Source organism: Bicyclus anynana, chromosome 19, assembly GCF_947172395.1.
Source record: "Bicyclus anynana chromosome 19, ilBicAnyn1.1, whole genome shotgun sequence".
In the NCBI taxonomy this organism is placed as follows: Eukaryota; Metazoa; Arthropoda; class Insecta; order Lepidoptera; family Nymphalidae; genus Bicyclus; species Bicyclus anynana.
This window is the reverse complement of record NC_069101.1, coordinates 10,199,119-10,222,898: the sequence shown is the minus strand read 5'-3', so window position 1 is coordinate 10,222,898 and position 23,780 is coordinate 10,199,119. Positions and strand designations below refer to the sequence as shown.

The 23,780-nt window shown below is 36.9% G+C and overlaps 1 protein-coding gene across 7 annotated transcripts in view; it reads right to left on the bottom strand.

Moving 5' to 3' along the window:
* LOC112046526 (dual 3',5'-cyclic-AMP and -GMP phosphodiesterase 11) overlaps window positions 1-23,780 on the bottom strand; it is a 317,311-nt gene that overhangs the window by 121,096 nt on the left and 172,435 nt on the right. For all 7 annotated transcript variants that reach the window (XM_052887477.1, XM_052887478.1, XM_052887479.1 and 4 more), the window contains one exon: window positions 8,503-8,644. In XM_052887477.1, the coding sequence (XP_052743437.1) occupies window positions 8,503-8,644 (142 nt within the window). The remainder of the gene's footprint in view (window positions 1-8,502; window positions 8,645-23,780) is intronic.

Below are 23,780 nucleotides of genomic sequence, written 5' to 3'. Positions count from 1 at the left end.
GTGGTCTACTGTCAGGTCAAGATTTTGTAGTTTACAAAAGCTTGACCTGACAGTGCACAAGGTTTTGAACTTGTACAATATGCTTACTTTTTCAATACAAGTGCACAGGGTAGGCAGGGCATTTCTGTATCTATGAAGTGCACTGCTGGTAATTCCTGGCTATTCCTTCATGTCTTTGACGATGGAAGCTTATTGCCCTAAAAGGAAATAACATCAATACAACCACAGGTTTGAAATTGGGGTGAATTGGGTTTAAGTCCCTAAGAGACTGATGTTGCTCGCACTCCTAAGACTTTCATCAAGTTGGATACGAAAGGGAATAGAAAAATAAATAAAACCCGACCAAAATTCGTAGTAGGTAACCAACAATGTCAATGTGGAAAATCCTCTACCCACACGCTAGCTTAAGCACATTATCTGAGCTCTGTGCTCTTCCCAATCTGAAGCAAGATAAAATACTTCAAAAGAATACATCCGATAAGACGAAATCGAGTCACGAGTCAAATCAAATAATAAATAAATTGCATTGAACTCGAAATAAAAGCTCGAAGGTCGAAGGAGTACTATAAAAGCACTTGAATTTTCTTCCTTGGAAAATTTAAACCACACAGTAAATATTTTATATACTCTGCTAGATTACGTTTCGTCCTTGCAGAAAGCTAAGCTAAATCTACAGTTTAGTAGTTTTGAAAATCAGGATGAAATCACAGAAATCAGGTTCAGGAAATCAGAGGTGTGTTATAAGTTTGACGTGTCTGTCTGTCTGTGGGAGCATAGCTCACGAAAGGATAAAGCGATTTCAATTTAGTTTGTTTTGTATAAAAGGTGATTTACGTGCGAGTGTTCTTAGATATGTTTGATGAAAATTGGTTGAGCCGTTTAAAAGTTCTGAGGGTTAAAGTGGGGAAGAATAACCGAATGTCTGCAAATATACTCGAGTGTGGTCTCAAATGAAAGCGCACTGAAAGTGAATATTGATGACTTGATCGAGAGTTTAATTAATAATTTCATGACCTTCGTGGGTGTTTCAAAATTTTCAATTTAATGTTATCAAGGGTCTATCAGACCTAAGCGAGGTTTTTCTCCTCTTGCTTAGTGGATTACGAGGAGCAATGAAATATTGAGTTTTCTTTCTTTTCGAGAATACTCAACAGCATCCCAGAATTACGAACAATAGTGTTACACTTGGTATTATCAACATCTGAGCAAAACGAACCAAACATTAATACAGAGCCAAATACTGAAACCCTAAGCACCTGAACTGGGTCCTAACCTAAAATCAGTGCTGCATCCTTTTTTTATTGAAAGTATGCGGCAAAATGCTGAGTTGGGGCCTTTTTCTAGGTTATGCCACATATTACAGGGTATTCTTTAGTGCTCCACTGTTTGAGTGGACAGTTAAGCCACAATATAATTTATATTTAATGTGATATGTGGCTTTCTTTTAAAAGAAAGATCTTTATTTTTATTACTTAAAAATAAATATCTTTCTTTCTTTTCTTCTTTCTTAGCCCAGCAATTACTCGCATCGGTACAGCGTACTAGTAAATAGACGTAATAATGATAAGTATCCAATGACAATTGGAGGAAGCCGTTCGATTTATAAACATTTTACTGTATTACAAGGGTAAATAAAATACAACTGTATCAAATAACAAAGGACATGGCAGACTGAGAAGAATTTAATACAGCTTCCGGCACGGGTTCGAATGGTAATCGAAGTTTAATACGAACTGGGAACGTGGAAGACTGTGTACTAAATAGGCGTAGCCACAAAAGATGCGAGGCACGTCCTCGAATGAACGGTTGAAACAAAGTAGCGAAGTTCAAGGCGACTTTAATTTAAAGTAAAGCTGGTTTATTTCTTATTCAACTTATAAATTACAAATTATCTAGCGAAACGGGGAGTGTTGATCGATCGTCAAGGAATTCCTGAACCCTACATTCTGTAGTGACAAGTTCAGGACTCTGCTCGGAGTTTTTCTCTCTACCACGCGATGGACCCGACACCCGCACGGTGAATCCATGGAATTCTAAGATATTCGTCTCTCTTTAATCTTTGGAACAGTGTAGACATGTCTGTTTTGAGTTCTATTGTCTCTATAAATGTTTTCGGTTTTCTGCAGGATTTCATTTTCATTTTGTATTTAGGATTTTTTCAATTTAGCTCCTCATTCATACATTGACCATTAGACCGCCATTACACTTGTCTGATCCATTTAATTGTAAATACCTTCTCCTAGGACAAAATGTTTTGGTTTCTTTCCTACCAACTACGATATTTTTAATAGTAGTACCTTTTATGAAAGAGCTCATCATATTTCTTATTCAACTTATAAATTACACATTATCTTGTGAAATGTTTAATTTAATCAATGGAACAGTGTCGACATATCTGTATTTAGTCCTATCGTCTCTGTAAAAGTTTTCGGTTTTCTACAAGATTTCATTTTTATTTTGTTTTTAGGATTTCTTTCAATCTAGTTCCACATCCATACCTTTAGACCGCCAGGTATTACACCATTTCATAGTCTTTTCTCCTAGGACATGCACAAAACGTTCTGATTTCATTCCAACTAGCTACGATTTATTAATGGTAGTTTAGTACCTTTTATGACACAGCTCATCATACCGCCGTGCTCATTTCTACCGCCAAGCAACATTGCTTAATAGTCTTATACGAGTAGCTTCCGTTTTCCCTAACATTTACAGACATTATTCAAGTCAAAGATAAAAAGATAAATAATAAGTTAACGACACCTTCGAAGCATGCAAGTCCCATTTTAGGCAGATATAGTAGATGTCTACCATGCCTGGATAGTAGAATTATACCTATTAGAGGGGCTGATAAGAAATAAAAAAGGCTCTTTGAGGCTGGAAACGTATTAGATGTAATCACTTAAGGTCAGATGACCGGCGTGTTCGTTTTCCCGAATATGTGAAAGTTTATTCATTTCTAAATAATAATCAATACTACGAGTAATAATCCATATACTATTATGAAGAGGTAAAGATTGTGGTATTATACAAGTAATCTCTGCATCTACTGCATCGATTTTGAAAATTTGGAACCGCGGGGTTAATGGAATTAATGCATAATTTAAAACGTAGCATAAATAACGATATTTTGTTATACCGGAACGGTGACGGCATTATTGGATGTTACTGATAATATTCTTTCTGCCCAAGATAAAGGGATGTGCACTATTCTTGTACTCCTAGACTTTTCGCGTGCTTTTGACTGTATCAACATTGCACTCCTGCTATCCAAACTATCTTATTATGGGTTTAATGTTAATGCTGTTAAATGGTTTGATAGCTATTTAAGTCATCGAACACAGTCTGTAGAATTAGTGCATCAGGATGGAAGGAAGTACAGATCGTCGGCAGCAGTAGTCTCCAGAGGTGTACCGCAGGGTTCTGTTTTGGGTCCCTTACTTTTTATTTTATATTGTGCGGACATAATTAAAAAAATTAAACATTGCAAGTATCACTTGTATGCCGACGACTTACAGTTGTATTACTCTTTTAGGCCCGAAAAGGTTCAAGACGCTGTAGCATTAATTAATGAAGACCTTGACCGAATTTCACATTGGTCTGATAGTAATTCTTTAGTACTCAATCCTTCTAAGTCCAAGTACATTTTGTTTGGTTCGAATAAACAATTAAGTAATGTTGAACCTGAGCTTTTAAACATATGTATTAGAGGCAACCGATTAGAAAGAGTTCTTCAGGCGCGTAATTTGGGTTTGCTAATGGACTCTGGGCTTAGATTTGAACAGCATGTGGCTGAGGTGGTACGCAATTGTTTTTATAGACTAAAAGTAATTTATAAGGTCCGCATGTACCTCTCGCAGGAGCTGCGTATTCAGCTAGTTGAGGCATTAGTCCTTTCGAAGCTTAATTATGCAGATATTGTTTTTGGCCCCCGACTTCTTTGTAGAACTAAGCGCCTCATACAGCGTGTGCAAAACTCTTGTGCACGCTTCTGTTTTAATATTCCTCCAAGAAATCGCATTACACCATATCTGAATAATTCTAGACTATTAAAAATGAGATCTAGAAGAAAATTACATCTGGCTGGTTTACTTTTCGGTTTGTTAAAACAAGGTAAACCATTATATCTTCTGAATAAATTAAATTGGGTGGGTGAGAGTGGCACGGGTCATCGAAGCTGTCGCAATCAGTTTCGTGTTCCACCTCATCGTACTGCCGCGTTCAGAGGATCGTTTACCTACTCCGCCACTAAATGTTGGAATAATATCCCCCCTCCAATAAAAAAAGTCAAAAGCATATATACTTTTAAAAAACTGCTGAAACGATTTCTTATTGACAGACAGTTCGAATTCCAAGATCATGTGGCGGAGTTTTCATTTTTGTAATTCTAATTTATTTTTTTATATAATATAATATGTAGGACGGCGCAGCTTGAGTGCTTTATGATACCTACCATTTTAATAGCGTATATACATATATTTATATAATATAGATATGATTAAATAGTTTATGTATTATTTTTTATATATTTAATTTTCAATTAATTACGAATTTATATGTTTAATATGTTGTTATCTTATATATTTAATAACAAGTATTTAGTTATCTATAAATTAGTAATAAGAGTTCTTAACAAAAAAAAAAAAGTATACATTATTATATTGCAGGTAATTTTTATTTGTATCATTAATTTTGTTTTTCATCGTTATGTTTAAGTTTTCTGTTTTTTTTTTTTTTCTCTAAATCAATGTGTCTACCTAGTTAGTTTTAATTAGTTCTTAATAATTGTATTTAATAGTTTACGTTAAGTGTTGAACTGTGTGCGTGGCGGCACCTGAACTGGGTCCTGACTGAAAATCAGTGCTGCATACTTTTTTTATTGAAAGTATGCGGCAAAATGCTGAGTTGGGGCCTTTTTCTAGGTTGTGCCACATATTACAGGGCATTCTTTAGTGCTCCACTGTTTGAGTGGACAGTTAAGCCATAATATGTTATAATTTAGATTTTATGTGATATGTGGCATTACTTAAAAATAAAGATCTTTTCTTTCTTTCTTTCTTTTACCTAATAAAAATAATTGGAAAGCTTCTAAGCGGAAGTGACATGAAAATTTTCATCGGATTTGTCTCACAATAGAAAACACGCATTTTCCATTTGCCCGGTACAGCTGAATATGTAAACTCTGAGTGCCAAACTGCCACGAATCGTAAATAAGTTACAAATTTTCTTCTAATATTATAACGGTAACATTGAAGATTGAAGCAAAAGCATTCCTTTATCCCAAATGGTATGAGTTATTTTGATGCCAGCCAACGATATTTTATATTATAGATATGTTACGTCCCTACAAAATCACCGCTAAAAGTGTTTCGAATTTAGCTACTCCACTGAGCGCACACATACACAATTTTGTGTTTACATTCATCATTATCAACCCATATTCGGCTCACTGCTGAGCTCGAGTCTCATCTCAAAATGAGAGGGGTTAGGCCTATAGTCCACCACCCTGGCCCATTGCGGATTGGCAGACTTCACACACGAAAGAAATTTTAAGAAAATTCTCTGTTATGCAGGTTTCCTCACGATGTTTTTCCTTCACCGTTTGAGACGCGTGACATTTAATTTCTTGAAATGCACACAATTGAATGTTGGAGGTGCATGCCCCGGACTAGATTCGAACCCTGATCGCTAGATGGGCTATCACGGGTCTTATTACTCTTACTTAAGTGTTTACATTACAGTAAACATTTAAGTATTTTTACATTTCCTGAACACACAACTCGATATTGTAGACAACATTTAAATTAAAAACCTATTTGTTTAAATAACTTTCGTTGTTTAATAAACGACTAAATGAAATTAAGACAATTATGCACATTTGTCCGCCTCAGTTTTGATGCGCTAATGATCTATCTCTAGTATAAAATATCGTTGATGCCAATGATAATTTTATACTCGTTGTTAAAATAATGTTCGATGTTGACCAGAACTATTAATATTCTCTTTTGAGCGCCTCATTTTTCATGCGCTAGTAACACATCTAACAGTATTTATTATCATTGGTTGATGCCAGCTAAGAAAACATGTTTCTTATTAAATGGGATCCATTAATCATACTTTGTGATATGTACAACATTTTTTCCATATAGCGAGTAGGTAATAAATCTTAAAATGTTCTTTATATAATCACGTTTTATCTTCTACATAGGCATGGCACGTTAAAACTATTTTAAATATTTTGCATTTCATTGGCTATGTCATATTTAATAGTGTTTTACAATCGAGTTACACAAATTGTTTTCTTTAATATTTCGAACAAGAATCTTTGTCCATAATTACTTACTTACAACATTTTTAAATTGTTCTAGAACAGAATAGTACAAATTAAAAAAAAAATAATCGATCTTGGATGCCGCGCCAAAGCTTCTAGCTATGTTCTCATTAACAGATGTTCAAAAAGGTTAGAACATAATAGCAAAATATAAGAAAGATTTTTGATAAATGTAAATTTAGCAGCAAGAACTTAAGGCCATGCCGACACTGGCGGACTACAAAATATGCGTTAAATATACAGTGGCATGATTTTGAAAAAAAAAAATATATAAATGATTTCGTTATTGCAAGTTCTTCACAGCACTGTAGCTTCAGTAAGACTTTGTGACGATCGCTATAACAAGTTAAAGCCCCTATGGTGAAAACGAAACGCGCAATGTTCACTCTATTACAACTACATTATATACACGATATAAAATTTTCAAAAAAATATAAATAATACATTTATTAATGAACAACTATTCTCAAATTTTAAATCATTTTTAAATTGTTTACTAAGATTAACATAAAAAAATAAAAATGAAGTCGATTCACATAAATTGGTCTATATCTCATTCATCTTTTACATTATTGATATGAAATTTACATTGTTTTGTAGAACGCCAATTCCGCTAGCATATACAGGCCCCATAAAGATAATTTATCAAGTTCGCTGCGGCACTGATTTTTCTGTACTTTCCTCTGGTGCGGTACGAGGTTTTTTGACTTCATACTAAAACTTTGTGGTGTCGTACGAGGTCCATCGACCTAGTAACTCTTGAAGCAGTAACAGTAACGTACGAGGTCAATTGACCTCGTAACGTGTTTTAAAGCCTCCATAGCTCAACGGTAAGAGCGGTTGGACTCATCACCGAGGGGTGGTGGTTCGATCCCCGCCCCATTGGTCTATTGTCGTACCCACCCTTAGCACAGTCTTTCCCGACTAGTTGGAGGGAATAGGAATATTGGTCATATTATTAAAATATGGCAAATATTCTTTTTTTAATAAATAAAAAAAAATACGGAAACATACGGCTTAGCACGATGTATGAGGCATCTCTGAGATTCTCAACAACAAAGATTTTATACTTCAATCTCGTGATCAGGAGCCGCATAAGCAAAGACGCAGTTAATTGCATTGCATGTCAGGAATGAATAGTATAATAAATATTTTTTTACATCAGGAAGCAACGTTAAATAGTTCCTCATTTAAAGAGCGCAGTGAAAGTAATTCTCAATACGTCGGTTCTCGCGCTAATGAATGTCAAAGTTTGCCCTATCCCCCGACTCTGTAAATGAGCTGGAATATAACTTTATTCTCGCCCATTCCGCTGCCAGTTGATGAAAGGGGCTTATCATAATGCGATATATTCCAAGCTAACTTTTTATCTTCTATTATAGACGACGGCTCTCTTGAAAATAACGTTTTATAATATTTATTTAGGATCTTTGCGCATAAGATGAGGAGCTGATAAAAAGATATTATATAATAAGAGCTTCTTAAACTACCATTATACCAAAGGACTGTATACCAGTGGTGCTAACATGCAGCCAAGGAGATAACTACGTGAAGAGAAATAGACAATTTTTTACCAATGACGGTGGCGGAAATACCGCTATCTCTTTCCTTGTGTTGCGAAAGTGGGAACTGGGACAACTCTACCGCCATTGGGCGATATTTTACATGCGAGACATGCGTTCCCGAGATAAAAGACAAACAGACAGACAGATAGACGGCCAACAAAATGATATGATAGTCTAAGTTCTGTATTAGATGCGAACTTCACCCATCTATTTAATGGATGAAAAGTGTTTTGTATATTAAATTTAGTAAATACGTTAAAAATATATTGCTAGTAGATTGCCTATGAATTTCCTGCCAATCTGTTATTATTATTAACTATCAATAATGATAGTTTGACCAGAAGTTTTGAAGCACTATTACTATATACATACTATACTATACTCGTAAAATATATTGCGAAAACACCCATTAAACACATGAGAGCAAGTCGTTTCTAATTGTCTAAGATCCGTATTAGAAACGACCTTCACCCATCTGTTTAATGTATGAAAAGTGTTTTATGTCAAATTTAGTCCGTTCCGAAACGATTTTCATCCATTAAACAGATGGGTGAAGGTCGTTTCTAATACAGATCTTCTACTAATAGGAATATAGTAAAAGAGACCAACCTCAAAAAGTAGTCGTGCACAAACTCCTGGTTCTCATCGAGCCAGGCTTCTGTGCGGGCGCACTCCGCGTCGTAGCAGGCTGGCGCGGGCACGCCACCGCCCGCGCCGCCCGGCGGCTCCTCGATGCTCCGCAACTGAAGACCTGCGGCAATGGAGAATGGATTCAATCCTCTGACACATAGACGTAAATACTTAAAATACTCGTACGTAGCTTACTACACTATAAGGACGTATCCAAACCTAGCGCGCGGCAATCGTGAGCGGCACGCCGCCGCGATTTTCGTACTGTGTTTAGACGACAGACGCGGACGAATGCAGCGCGCACAGTGTTCGTTCGTCAGTGAGGGTGTGTGGACAAAAATGATGGATAATAAAAGGGCAATTCGATTTAGTAAAATATATAAGTAATTCATTAGAAAGGCGCAACAAATATCATCATAACAATAATTTAAAGAAAACACATAGGATGAAATCGCAAAAACTGAGAGCACTGCGGTTCTAGGACATGCTGCTCCACACATTTGAGTTTTCACATTTCACACATCCGTGATAGCCCAGTGAGGAAACCTGCATTCCAGAGAATTTTCTTAATTCTTTGTGTGAAGTCTGCCAATCCGCATTAGGCCAGCGGGGTAGACTATTGACCTAACCCCCATAATTTTGAGAGGAGACTCGAGCTCAGCAATGAGCCGAATATGGGTTGATAATGATGACGATGACACATTTGAGATGTCTACACAAATCGCGCGGCAGGGCTGTTTCTAACGATTACCGCGTGTTGCTGCCGCGCTATGTGTGGATACGCCTTTATGCTTGTAGCCGGCACCATGTTGTATAAAAGCTCCTTATGTAACGTGGTGCACCATTACTAAGTATACGGCATCTATTTTGTTCGTGTGCTTCACCCGTAATACTCGTCCTTACGTTAATAGCTCATTTAAGTGATTTATTTTTCTCACTGTAGACTACCTTCTATAGAAGTGGGGATATAGATCTTTGAAACAACACGGTCCAATTCAGGTTAGAAAGCGAATTAGAATGTATTTTACCTAATTCTTCTCAAGACAGATGCTAGAAATACATCGTACATTAAGCTTCCCCCTGTGTCAGTCAAATTGAGGTATAGCCTATAGGGTATAAGTGTTTCTTCATATTATGTCTATAATTACACTGGCAACCACCATACCTTTCAGTCCTATACAAAGCAATAATGCTTTGCGCAAATGAGTTAGATATTAGTGCCTGGACAAACTCAGTCAGAAAGTAGGTTCTATTGAGCAAACAATTTCTTCAAATTTCTCCAGAGATCTTACTGTTTGAAGACTAATTTAAGGTTGATACCTACCTCTTCGAACGATTCCAAGAAAAGTCAAAAATCCTAGAACACCTTAACGATACTAGTTAGTATTGCATACTAACATTCGTCACATTTGACTTCTTCACTACAACAAGAAAACAAGTCCATATTCCAGATTTGAAGAAATATCAATTAAAATAAATTGAGACAAATGTTAACGTAAACAATAAATACGTCAGACGACAATGACCACAATGATGACAATTTTTGACAGTTTATATTTATGCAATCTTTTTTACACGTAATCATAGATGAGCTCGTCATGGGTCTTTACACAACAAAACATTAAAAATTTGTTGCTTTTAATTTTTTTACTATTAATAAAAGATCCGGCTTAAAATATACACCCTCATCTATTAATTAATTGGGATAAGAAATAAATGATGGGAACATAAGTACGTTTTTGCCGGTAGCGTAGTAACTAGCCACGGCCGACACCTACGACGATTAGACCTGAGCCAATTTAGAAATTATTATAAACTACTAAACTAACCCGTGCTGGAAATCGAACCCAGGACCTTTGCGCCAGAGAGTAACGAGTAAAAAATAAAGCTGTAGAATTTGGAATAGCAAAATCGATATCATTGGGGTGGGACAAAAAAGAGGGACATTTTCGATGCCGTCGCTATTGGTCGACAATATTATGTATGTCTAGTTGTCTTCACAAGATATTTGATGGCGCGCTGCCTAAATACGACATTAATTAATGTAATAACATTAGAACGTGCCTATGTATAAACAACCTCATTTATTCAAATAGGCCTATTACAGACTCCTTTCATACAATTAACCTTAATAAAAATAATAGGTAAATTATTTAAATTTCCTTGCTATTTATTTCATTAAAATACATATAAATACGGAGATTTAAATAATTTAGCAAGGCTCAGAAATGGTAAAATACATTTCTTAATATATCACATTTCTGAAATCTCGTTTTAATATAACTTTATAATAATCGTAATTTATATTATCAGCCTATTTATAGTGCTCGCCACGGATCTTTATGTTTGTGAAGTTAGCTGTGGAATGAGTATGCGCATTCGTACAGATGCACTCACTCTCAGTTTGTACCGTTATTGATTGATTGCGCAGTCATTTGTTGCGAACTTCACAAACGAAACATCTCGTGGCGGGCACTATATGATCCACTACAGGCCAGCAGGGCTATTCTGCAACGATTTTTTGTATAACTCGAAAGTGCGAGTTTCAAAGTCACCTCTATCTCTCTCTGTCTAACACGATCTAATGACGAACACTACAGAAAGAGAAAGACCGGAACACTCGTAACTTGAATTTAAAGTTTTCGAGTTAAATTATCACTATTAAATCTAAACATTTCCTGACTTTTCAAAAGTGCTTGTAAACCAAGCCTAAGTATTGAAATAAATGAATTTTGACTGTTTATTTATGTATATTGTAACATATTTACGAGTATAAGGGCAAATCACTTTATTTAACAAATCGAGGGACAGGCTCCTACCACAATATTTCCGACTAACTGGAGAGAACCAGTAACACTCGTATGACAAATGGGTTTTAAATAAAAGGCGCTAGTTTTGCTGCCCTTTCATATACCTAATTATACAATAAGATCATGTATGGTAATCTCAGACTGGACAATTACTAGCCACAATTATTCATAGAGGTACCTAGTAAGTTGTGCAGCTATTATCCACAAACGCAAAGGTAAGCTAGCGATAGCTAAACTAGAAAAATGAAACGATCCTTCTATCTATACAGTCTATGGTTCAGTGACCACGATTACAATGAAAGTGCATATAAATGTACGCTTTGAAAAGCTTTATGTTATAATAGATAGTTACCTACCTGATATTTTAACACTCTGTTAAATTTTTATACTTACGTAAAATGACGATTTTATGTCCGAAATTATTTCGAAAATAGCAAAAAAGTTTAAATAGCGTTGTAATATGTACATTGGACAATTAAATTTTAACAAATGAAATCGTTTTTCACATAACTTTGTATAATTATAATTTTACTACAAAGCGATTTAGTAGTCCAACAATGGGCGCGTTGTCAGTTAGTTATCTGTTAGTATAGTAAGTTTTTTATTTGTGAGTTTCTCAAGTTGCAGGAGGGTAATTTCTGGATCTATTGAACCGAGTTTGAACATTCTTTCGCCAATAGAAAGCCACGTTATTTGTAAGTGTCATAGACTATATTTAACCCCCGTATTCTCACGTAACGGGAACTAGTAATAGTCAGTGGCGTGCACGTCATCGATGCAAAAATGCACTGCCTACCCTAAGGATTCAACACAAACCAATGTTGGACCACAGAATACATAGTTGGATAAGAAATTTTCCAATTTTTACATTTAGTGCATACCCTAGTTACAACCCTTATGCACGCTACTGCTGCCAGTTGATTATAGTAGCCTCAACTGTGCAACTGTTTCATACCATCCTTTTGTTTACAACGTACCAAACGCTTGTGCAATGTGCATCAATGGTAACGAATTCAACGCAAAACGCAAACACAAAACGCAAACGCAAATCAAACTCTCTGATGAGGACTAATTATAAGCGAGCAACACAAACATTTTCAATTCAGCGGACTGCGTATTTGCATGCGATAGTCCGTGTCAATTTCAATTAGGGAACACAAACGCGCCATCGGTTTAATTGCAAACTACGAGATCGCTTCTATCCAACGATACACGATTACTCACCGATATGCATGTGTTGTGTGCTCAGACCAATTATTGTATAGGACCTGCCTCGCTAGACGTTACTCTTCTGTCAAAGTATATGATCAACGATCTAATGCGATTATAAAAACTGTCTCTATATAATCGGTGTTAAATAGTTGTAATAGTGTCCGTCGGTTATAGAGCTCCGTAAAAATATTTTTTTGTGTAATTGAATGGTGTAAAAAATGGGCAAACTTCTAGTTTACTTTATGCCAAATCTAAGCTCGTTTTCCTCGGAAAATGACAGACAATTTTGTTCGTGACTATGCGTGCGATACAGGTCCTTCTATAATTGGTCTGAGGTTGTGTGTGTTGCAATTGGAGAATAATTATGATAGTGGGTTTTTAATTATTTTTATCGACAAATCAAGAGATAAGATAAATCTTTTATACTAAAGAGATAAAATATATGTGAAGTTGAAGGGCACAATCTCTGTATCTATACTGAATTTGTACTTTACAAATAGGAAACCACTTTATTTGTGAGACGAATAACTTAGCATTCCATGGATTCACCGTGCGGGTGCCGGGTCCATCGCGTGATAGAGAACACTGAGCAAAGTCCAGGACTTGTGACTACTGGATGTAGCGTTAAGGAATTCCTTGACGATGGATCAACACTCCCCTTCTCTGCTCGTGTTGTTCTCCCTGCCTAGCCAAATTTAGTAAGATCCTATTAGAGCAGCTTTGGATACTCGTTCTAATATAGAACTAGCTGCACATCTAGAGAGGCCAAGGTCTTTAAGCAAGTTATAGAGAGATTTTGCTAGTAATCCTCTCGCACCTACTTCTACGGCGTACAGACTAACTACATAGCCATTTTGTTAGTTATAAGCTTTATTTTATCCCCGTTTTCTCACGCCACAAAGTTGCAAACTTACTTATACGGAATACAGAGTAATGAAACATATAAAAAATGAAAAAAGCTTTCTTTAATATTATTTGAAGCACTTTCCTTCATCCTAGATACAAACATCGTATGGAATCCGCCAAGTTATTGCGTTACGTAACAAAATATCAGGCCGTCCATCCGTCATCTGATGTAATAATATTTACCAAAGCTCTGTTGAAAGCTAACAAGCAAAAAGCTCAGCCTAATTCCAACAATTATTACTCAAACTTACTACTAGAATTATATTATTTATAAAGCAGTTCAGAACAATGATTACTTATTTTGTATAACTGGTAGAGATTTTTTAACCCAGAGGTGGGATGAGTCGTCTGCCGTAGATCTTGGATCTTTCAAGTTTTCGATTAATTAGCACCATTATCTAATAACATTATACCTCACGTTTCAAAAGGGCTTGTAAACTAAGCCGAATTTAAATAAATCAATTTTGACTTTGTTTGACTTTTTGACTTGCTTTCTATAAAACGACGCCCCGCGATTTTATCCGCGTAGTTCCCACTCTCGTGAGAATACGGGGATAAAATATAGCCTATGACACTCACAAATAACGTGGCTTTCTAATGGTAAAGGAATTTTTAAATTCGGTTAAGTAGATCTAGAAATAATTTGACGGTCTTCGTGGCATAGTTATGTGCGCGTTGAATTTTAAGACGGAGGTCCTAGGTTCGATGCCCGGCTAGGCCGATTGAAGTTTCTTCTTTTTCGGAGTTCTGGACGGAAAACGGAAAGGGGTGTGGATTTTCATCTTCCTCCTAACAGCTTCCATCTTATATTGCATCACCACTTACCATCAGGTGAGATTGTAATCAAGGGGTAACTTGTAGAAAATAAAGAAAGAGCGAAAGAAAGAAAGAAAGAAGAAGAAAGAGATTACCCCTTACAAAACCACAAACTTTACTCTTTATAATTTTAGTATAGATTATGCATTGATTATTATTAATTATCATCTGATAATAATCTACCATTACGTAACAACTAGTCTAGTAACTTTGGCCATCCAGCCATCTGGGCAACTATACAAACTAACTAGACTTTGCTTGACTTCAAAATTGTAATAACTGTACAACACCCTACATTCAGTGTTTATGATTGTTTCCAATTTCCCTCACCACTAACACATAACAAAGTTTCTTATCGCACTTCACACGCATATGCTTACTCAACAAAGTTGACGGTAGTTCACATAAAACGCCCACGGGATGAGGGTCCAATGGTTAACATTTACATACACGAGCCATACTAATTAATTTTACCTTATCTCAGCGAATTTTACCTGATACATAGTACCTACAGGTATATCGGGGTAATCTCTCGACTTGGTACAAAGCTATGTGGGTGAGGGATGGTAAAATACACAAAGTAAAACTGTCAAGGATACGTCCCAAGGTGCTGAAAGGCGACCCCACACTATTAGAAAGCGCAGTGTTGGTCGACCTTCCACCAGGTGAACTGACGACATCAAGCGAATCGCAGGAATTCGTTGGATACAGGCTGCTCAGGATAGTGATGTCTGGAAGTCCCTACAAAAGGCATACGTCCTGCAGTGGACGTCCATCGACTGATACATTAGACCGTATACAGTCGGTGCGACCACGGCTCTACCATGACTATTTTTGTTCCTATGCATTTCTCTATTTCAATCTGAAATATTTTCTTGTTTTGTTCTCTTTAGACACCTTTTTACGTAGTCGGGTTATAGTTTTTAAACTTTATTTTTTCCTATAGAAATGTTCAGCGCAAAAGCAAACTCTATTCAATAGTTTACCTATAGATTCTAAAATGGCGGCTGTATTCTTCAGTGTATGTTCAAATGTAGTTTTCAATATAGATTTCAGAGAGTTATTGCAACAGTACTAAGATCTCCGTACCGCAGTCCGTTAGCGTTCAGGCTGACTATGTCCAGTGTCCTATAACATCGAGTGAGGACTGACAAGTACGAGTAGGTAAGCGATATTACAATTTTGTTCATCATAAACGTCTGGCATGTCAGAATAGATTTGAATATTGCAACGTCATCAACCAAGCCTGAATTACAAACTGAAACTATATAACTTTCAATATATATGTCAGAGAGTTATTGCAGCAGGAATCAGTACTGCAGACCCGTAGGATAGACAAATAGCGATATCACATTTTTGTTCAGCATAAACGTCTGGCATGTCGGAATAGATTTGAATATTGCTACGTCATAAACCAAGCGTGAATTAAAAACTGAAACTATAACTTTCAATATAGATGTCAGAGAGTTATTGCAGCAGGAATCAGTACTGCAGACCCATAAGATAGACAAATAGGTAAGCGATATCACATTTTTGTTCAGCATAAGCGTCTGGCATGTCGGAATAGATTTGAATATTGCTACGACATCAGCCAAGCGTGAACTCCAGGCAGACGCATAAAGAGCATCGCTTAGCCCATCGAACGTAAATAACCAACAGTTTCCAGACTCTCGGCTATGTTTAAATTACTCGCCATTCGATGTTTTGGATTTAGCGCATGAGTCATGACTAAAGAAATTGCATTATGTTTGCCTTTTATAAGTCAACGAAGTCAAAAGATTGGCGTCACTACTGCATTTTCGACACAACTACAAGACACGCAATCTATAGGGTGCTCCCGTAAAATCTAGTGTCATGAACTTCTAGTGCAAGAATAATCGAGCACAATGACAATGATTGACTATTTAATGATCACTATCAAGATGTTAATCTAGACGGCTAACGTATTCTCCGAGGCTCGGGATTGTATATTATAACACTACCAACTTCCCACTCATCATTATATTTTTTAAGGTCTTCCTCCTTACAGGAGAGGGTAAATGGAGCTTAGATCCACCACGCTGTTCCAATGCAGGTTGACGGGATTAGGGTGATAATGTTAAAAGGCCCATGATGATGACCGGGACCGACAGCTTATCGCGCTCTCCGAAGCACGGGTTCTTTCCAACTCCGGGCTGAAAATGTCTTCATCATTATCAACCCATATTTGGTTCACTGCTGAGCACGAGTCCCCTCTCAAAATAAGAGAAGTTAGGCCAATAGCTCACAACGCTGGTCCAATCCAGATTGCCAGACTTCACACACGTAGAAAATTAAGAAAATTCTCAGTTAAGCAGGTTTCCTCGCAATGTTTTTCCTTCACCGTTTGAGATGCGAGATATTAAATTTATTAAAACGCACATAGCTGAAAAGTTGGAGGTGCATGCCCCGGACCGGATTCGAAGCTACGCCCTCCGAATCGAAGGCAGAGGTATAAACATGCAGTTGGTACTTCTCAACTCACAAAGAGAAAAATCCAATATATTCGAACTCGATTCCAAGACCCTATGATCCGTTACTAAACAGATTATCCACTAGACTGAATCCTTTTTTGAGCAGTTCGTAAAAATAATAAGCAAACCAGACAATTTCGCTAACGAAAAATGTTATTTTCTTTTAAAAGTAAAAGACATAAATGTCGTCCGCGAGCGAAACAACTTATTCAGCAGTTATAGACCAACCACCCCATGTTGCTGGCATAAAATTTACTGAGTCAAACTTAGAAGCCACAAAGTTCAGTGAACTAGGAATTTACATACTGAGATTAATTCACTCCGTCTCTTCTTGTATACTCAGTGTAGTGTATCTATTTATAGTGGTGTTTGTCTCGAGCGTATACGTCATTAGGGCAGGCCGAAGAGAGGGGGCAGTCGGTGTCAGACCGTCGGACAGGTAGCCCGTGGTGGTGCGTAGGCGAGCCAAATAATCAGAAATACTACATTGGCGACGAGGTGAAAAAAAAGAAAAAAAAAACTGTAAGTAGTTATAATTATTATCCGTAAATTGTTGTGTTCTGTTACTTGGTAATTGGCAAAATCGCTTGCCCAGACTACGGACCCGGTTCTTGCCTGCCGGTCTGGTTTGCAGCGATTAAGCTTAAACTAAATCGCTGTGTAGACTATGGTCTAGTTTACAGCGACTAAAAATAAAAAAAAAAAAGAAAGAAAATACGTAAAAAAAAAAAAAAGTAAAATGAATACAGCAATGCGGTTAGTCAATTTTATTTTTGAAAAGGACAGAAGGTCGAAGTAATAATTATTCTTTTAATACTGTTGAATAAATTTAATGTTGTTTATCAAGACATTGTGTGATGATAGATAATCAAATGACATGGCATTTTATGAGTGTACAAGTGATAGACATGTCGTAGCGTGGCAATTTCGTTAAGTGGGCAAGTGATAAGTCAATAGCTAATTTAGTTACCTTCGCTGGATCAAGTAGTCCTTAAGCCGGGATAACATCTATATAGCTGGAACTGACTATCACTACACCTAAAGTAATTCAAATAGCTAAATTAGTTACCTTCGTTGAGTCGAGCGATCCGTAAGCCGGGACAGTATCCCGCAGCGATTAGCTGGAATAGACATATTCCGTTTTGTGAAGTACGCCTTGCCGATTTGCCTGCTAGACTGTCAAGTTCACTATACCTAAGCTGGTACGGCCAGTACGGTAAGACAAAAGTTGTTGTGTTGTTTGCCAGTTGGAGTGACGGTCTTACATACATTACGTATTTACTAAATGACGTATACAGGAATTTATTTATCGTCACATCAAGTATTACCCTCAAAATTAAAGTTTAATGGGTATCGATATTCGTTGCAGGTATCACATTGTACAAACTTTATGATAAGCGTTTGAATAAGCGATAGCCTTGTCTCAACGTTTTATGATGAGGAAGGCGGTATTCGTGAGCTCCAACGTTATTTAATGGTGGTGTTAAGAGTCCAGTATTACAGCGATAGCAATACGGTGCTACAGTACACAGTTAAGTGAAAGTAATTAATTGAGTGAACAAATTAGTGATTAGGTAAATCGCTAGTGTGTGCGTGTACATTACATTGACATAGCCGATTTCTGCTTGCTGGTCTGGCTTTTACTGATTAGGCGAAGCGAATACTGAAAAGTAGTAAAATTAATAAAATAAGGAGTCGGTTGTGCCATTTAACGGCGGTCAATCTCGGACTGATTTATTAATGTTTTATGTTTACTCCCATAACATTTCAGCTAATACATTACAAACGTGATCTAAATCTAAAACCATGGTTGATGGTTTGTATAATTTGAAAAGGGATAGAAGTGATAAACGTTAAATGGTCAAATGTAACTTTTACGATGTTTTACATAATTTTGATGTTTATCAAACGTGAGCATAATAAATAATAAATACTCTTGGGAAGTATTACCCAAGTTACATTGTGTGATGTTTAATTACAACCAACATGACAATAACAATGCATTCGTCTTCGTCTGTTGATACAGCTTGGTGTTCTGTGTCAAGCGCATAAGTCGCCCGCGTCGATAAACATTGGCATACTGCAATTTGCGCACGGGTTTGTGTGTGAATTGAATCTATCGTGTGAAGTGTGATAACAAAATGTTGTGGGTGCGGCGTGTAAATATGTAAAAAAAAAAAAAAAATTAAATTACGAAAAACATTGAGCTGGTCGGTAACGTACGCGCCACCGTCATCACGCCGTTGTCATTTACTTACGAGAAGGTATAGCTATGAATCATCGAGAAAATAGTGATGGGACAGTCTATTTATGATAGATACGTATGATAAATTACGATTAAAGTACGATTGAAATGTTATTTCGTTTCACAACGAGTAATGTTACTAGAACGTTATATTAGAACGAGTACCACATTCAAGCAACAGATTCATTCTGGTTTATTGAAAAAAAAATCTTGGATTAGCAAGTGATGAACGATGATCAAGAAAATATCGTACTATTACGTTGATAAAATAAATATGGTTTTAACACTAGGGTAGAATATCCACGACATATGAATTACTTAGACAAGCGTAATAGACATATATTCTATAAGCACATAAACAATAATCGAAGGCATTGTAATAAATTACGTCTCCGAGTACATCCGTACTGTCTTCGACCTTTGCGCGACTGAGTATAACCGTGTATAGATAGACTGTAGTATGAATTAAATAATATTTTTTCGGGATGTTAATCTCGCTCAAACTTAACTTATGTGTGCATTTAATAAAATAAAATAGGTACAGCCAGTACGGTGACTGCAGGGCGGTATAGTCTGCATGTCCAGTAGTATGTGATCAGTCTGCAGTATTTACTATACAGTGTTCAAAAAAAAAAAAAAAACAATGCAGGTATGGCTGATCGCTAAGTCGTGCAGTTCATGTATAATATGAAAGCAGCATTGCTGGTCGTTAAATCGACAACATACAAGCAGCACAGCTGGTCGTTAAATCGACAACCTGGAAGCAGCATTGCTGGTCGTTAAATCAACAACATACAAGCAGCATAGCTGGTCGTTAAATCGACAACATACAAGCAGCACAGCTGGTCGTTAAATCGACAACCTGGAAGCAGCATTGCTGGTCGTTAAATCAACAACATACAAGCAGCATAGCTGGTCGTTAAATCGACAACATACAAGCAGCACAGCTGGTCGTTAAATCGACAACCTGGAAGCAGCATTGCTGGTCGTTAAATCGACAACCTGAAAGCAGTGTAGATGGTCGTTAAATTGACGACCTACTAGCAGCATAGCTGGTCGTTAAATCGACAATCTAGAAGCAGCATAGCTGATCGTTAAATCGATAAACTTTTTAATTTCAGATTCTGCGCTAATATGGCCCGACTTACGCTGGAAAAGTTTGAATGTGAAGGGGATAAATAAAAATCCCTTCCTTGGTTGTTGTAGTTGTGTCGTGGTTAAAGGGGTCACTCCACTGCGTCGTTGGTGTTGGTCGTGAGTATGACATGGGCTATGCTGTGATAGAAGGGGACGTTCAACTTGTGGTTAAGGTGGTTAAGTGTTGTGAACGCAAAATGGTGTAAAGGATCTCGTAGTAAGAGACCATTCTGAACGAATGTGGACATGGAGATGTCACTAAGAGTTGCTGTTCGATGGTGAGGTGGTGCAGAATTGTTCTGTCATCATGCTTGTGACACTCAAATAATAATTATTTGTCTTTGTATTAGGGTATTAATACTAAATCACTGTGTTAGTTTGAAGTTATAAATAGCCAAGGAACATCCGAAGTCAGGCGGCGTGTTATGTGAGCGACATTGAGGGAGTCGCTAAAAGTTTTAGTTTTACATTTGAGTTATTTAGTATCATTCGATTAAAGATTTGTTGTTGAACGTTGAATTGAAATTTGTTGTCGTTTCACCCTTATGTGTGTGTTAGGGTGTATTTGATAGACTTGTTAATTGATCAAGCAGATGCCATTGTTTAACCTGCAAGTTTGTACAACTTGATGAAATTTAGTTTTCTTATTTTCAAAGGGTTTTTATGATGGTGCTTGCAATGCGTTGTGAAGTGAAATTGCACAGGATCATCATTTGGTCGGATTACAACAAGCTTTAATTATTGATTAGTCATTTTGCAATGTAGGTTGGTAGAAATACTTTCATCAAGACCTAGCGCAGTTAAGTTTAAGTTTTGACGCAATTTAACTATGTATAGGTGCATGATTGAGTTTAGCAGGTGTTAGCAGTGGACTGTGAATGGCAGGGAGAACAGTCCTATATATATATATATATATATATATATTAGAATGAGAAACAATAGCCATTGGTTCGAAATCAAACAACATTGAGGCTAACAACGAATGAGCGGGTCAGCGTAAGTTTCAATTTTACAAAACTATTTGTTACAATTAAATATTATAACAAAGTAAGAGCATTGCGGCAAAGTTAGAATTATCTGTCAATTATTGTGACAGCTTTCGACGGGTACTTAATAATACTTGTTTAATGAAAACTGACATTTGTGACAGGTTCAACCAAACGAATGTTCGAAATATCATCAGCTTTGTTTTATATGTTGTCTTCTGCACCAAAAAATTACAGAAATATAGTCAAAATGTAAGATTTTGCACCGCTATGTATAAAAAAAAAAAAAAGAAGAGAGAGAGAGAGAGAGGGAAACTGTTGAGTTCTCTGTCATCATTGCTTCCAAAGTAATAGTAATAGAAGTGCCGTCCAGTGTATTGATAAATCTGACTGCATTAGTGTCACTTGTGGAGCAGGGGGTTTAATTTGTGGTCGATCCTACGATGCTTACAGACTTTCTTAAGAGTGTCATCTGTAATACGGAAATTAGTAAAAACAAAAGGTTCTTACAATGTTTGAGAGTGACTTACAAATAAAGCTATAAAATAGCGATTGCACAAATACAGATTATACCAGTGTACAATTTATTTAAGCATAATAAGTTGTGTGAACTCTCGGTGAACTTGGAAACGTCAGCAATACAAATAAACTAATTTTCAACAGTCTACCACACACGTCATCTATGCAACAAAAGTGTATTGAATTTGAATAAGGAACTCTTAAAGTATAAAACTGTCATCTGGTTTAAATAAGTTAAGTTCCTACACAGCTTTTGCCTTAACTGGAACTATGTGGTACGGACATCTCTAAAACCAAACAAAAGGATGTTCTTATTTTGTGATGTTAGTAAACATACTGAAATTGTTACTTATGCCTGGTTGATAGTTACGTTCCGTTATGCGAAAATCACTATCTTAGCGATGTCTCATAATGCTCAACAGACTATTTAAGGCGGTGATGGCGTAATTAATTTTATTAAGTTGCAGATAAACATGTGTGATGGTGCATGCTCATGCAGACGCATGCTCGTGCAGGCGAGTGCTCATGAAGGCAATGCTGCAGAAGTTTATGCAGAGCGCGGAGGACCGTGTTGTTCGCAGTGGCTCTGGTACATGCTGTGGCACTGGATTACAATGGGCGTGATGAACTCCCGACCAAAACGGGGAGGTCGAGCGTCAGAATCGCGATATTTTAAAACGTAACTTAACCATGTACAACAGTACACCACATAGTGTAACTGGCAAACCGCCTGCAGAATTATTCTTCAAAAGACAATTTCGTGACAAAATTCCAATAGTTAGCGACCTAACTCGTCACCTAGAAGACTCTGAAATGAGAGATATGGATAAACAAAAGAAACAGCTTGGAAAAGAGTATGCAGATGAAAAGCGAAAAGCTAAAGAGTGTGACTTAGTGCCAGGAGATAAGGTGTACTTAAAAAATTTACACAAGGATAACAAACTAAGCCTAAATTATAATCCTGTCCCCCATACCGTAGAGAAAAGTATTAGCGGAGATATTGAAGTTTGCAATGATTTAACGGGACAAATATCAAGAAGAAATGTAGTTCATTTAAAAAGAATTGAGGGACAGTGGCAAGTTCTAAATGACAAAGAGAAGGAAGTAGAGCATACAGAAGATAGAAATAATGGAAATAAGGAAGATAAGCGGAGTATGGTAACAAATTAAAATAAATATGTATGTGATTGTTGTGAAAATAATTATGAAATAAATTTATAGCTGATTATTGAATCTAAGTTTATCAAACAAACAAAATTAGTAGATGTGTAGAAGTGCAGAGTTTATGATATCAAATTATAATGTTACAGAGTTAATAAGGATTACTGCTGTACAGACCTAGTGGTTTAATTATCATGGAATACAATTATACATACAAAGATCAAATATATTAAAATAAGGAAGGGATGTAGTGTATCTATTTATAGTGGTGTTTGTCTCGAGCGTATACGTCATTAGGGCAGGCCGAAGAGAGGGGGCAGTCGGTGTCAGACCGTCGGACAGGTAGCCCGTGGTGGTGCGTAGGCGAGCCAAATAATCAGAAATACTACACTCAGCTTCAAATTAATGTGGATGTCGCAGGGATATGATAAAAACGGGGATTTGGTCAATTCCCTAAAGGAATTGATCAAAAATGACGGAGTATGTTAAAATCACACCACGAAATCATCTTTTCCCTAAACAAATCTAGTAAATTGAACAAATCCTTAAACTGGTCCAGTGAAATGACAAAAACATGTCAGTTCTTGTTTGAAGTCTGGATCAAGATCTAAACTTGTTAACACCCTGACTCTGATAGTTTAGGTTTGAAGGCAAAGCATGAGCGAAGCGGAGCACTTCGCGAGACCTATCTTAGCGCAGGTGGTAACTAGTTACTAGCAGAGTTAGGTAAGGTTAGATTAGAACCTGAGAGCTCGATTTACGAGTGCCGCTAGATGTGTTGCGGTAGTTTAAGAAATGTTCCCGAGGCTCAGTCATCAGGCGGCGAGTCGGAACATCGTGGGGCGGTTGAAGTCCGACATAACCTTCTTGCCTCCCCGTAGCGAGAAGGTATCTATGAGGATGTCTCCAGGTTAAAAAAAAGATTAGATTAAAACGTAAACAAACCGGGTGACCGGCCGTAAGTCAGTGTTTG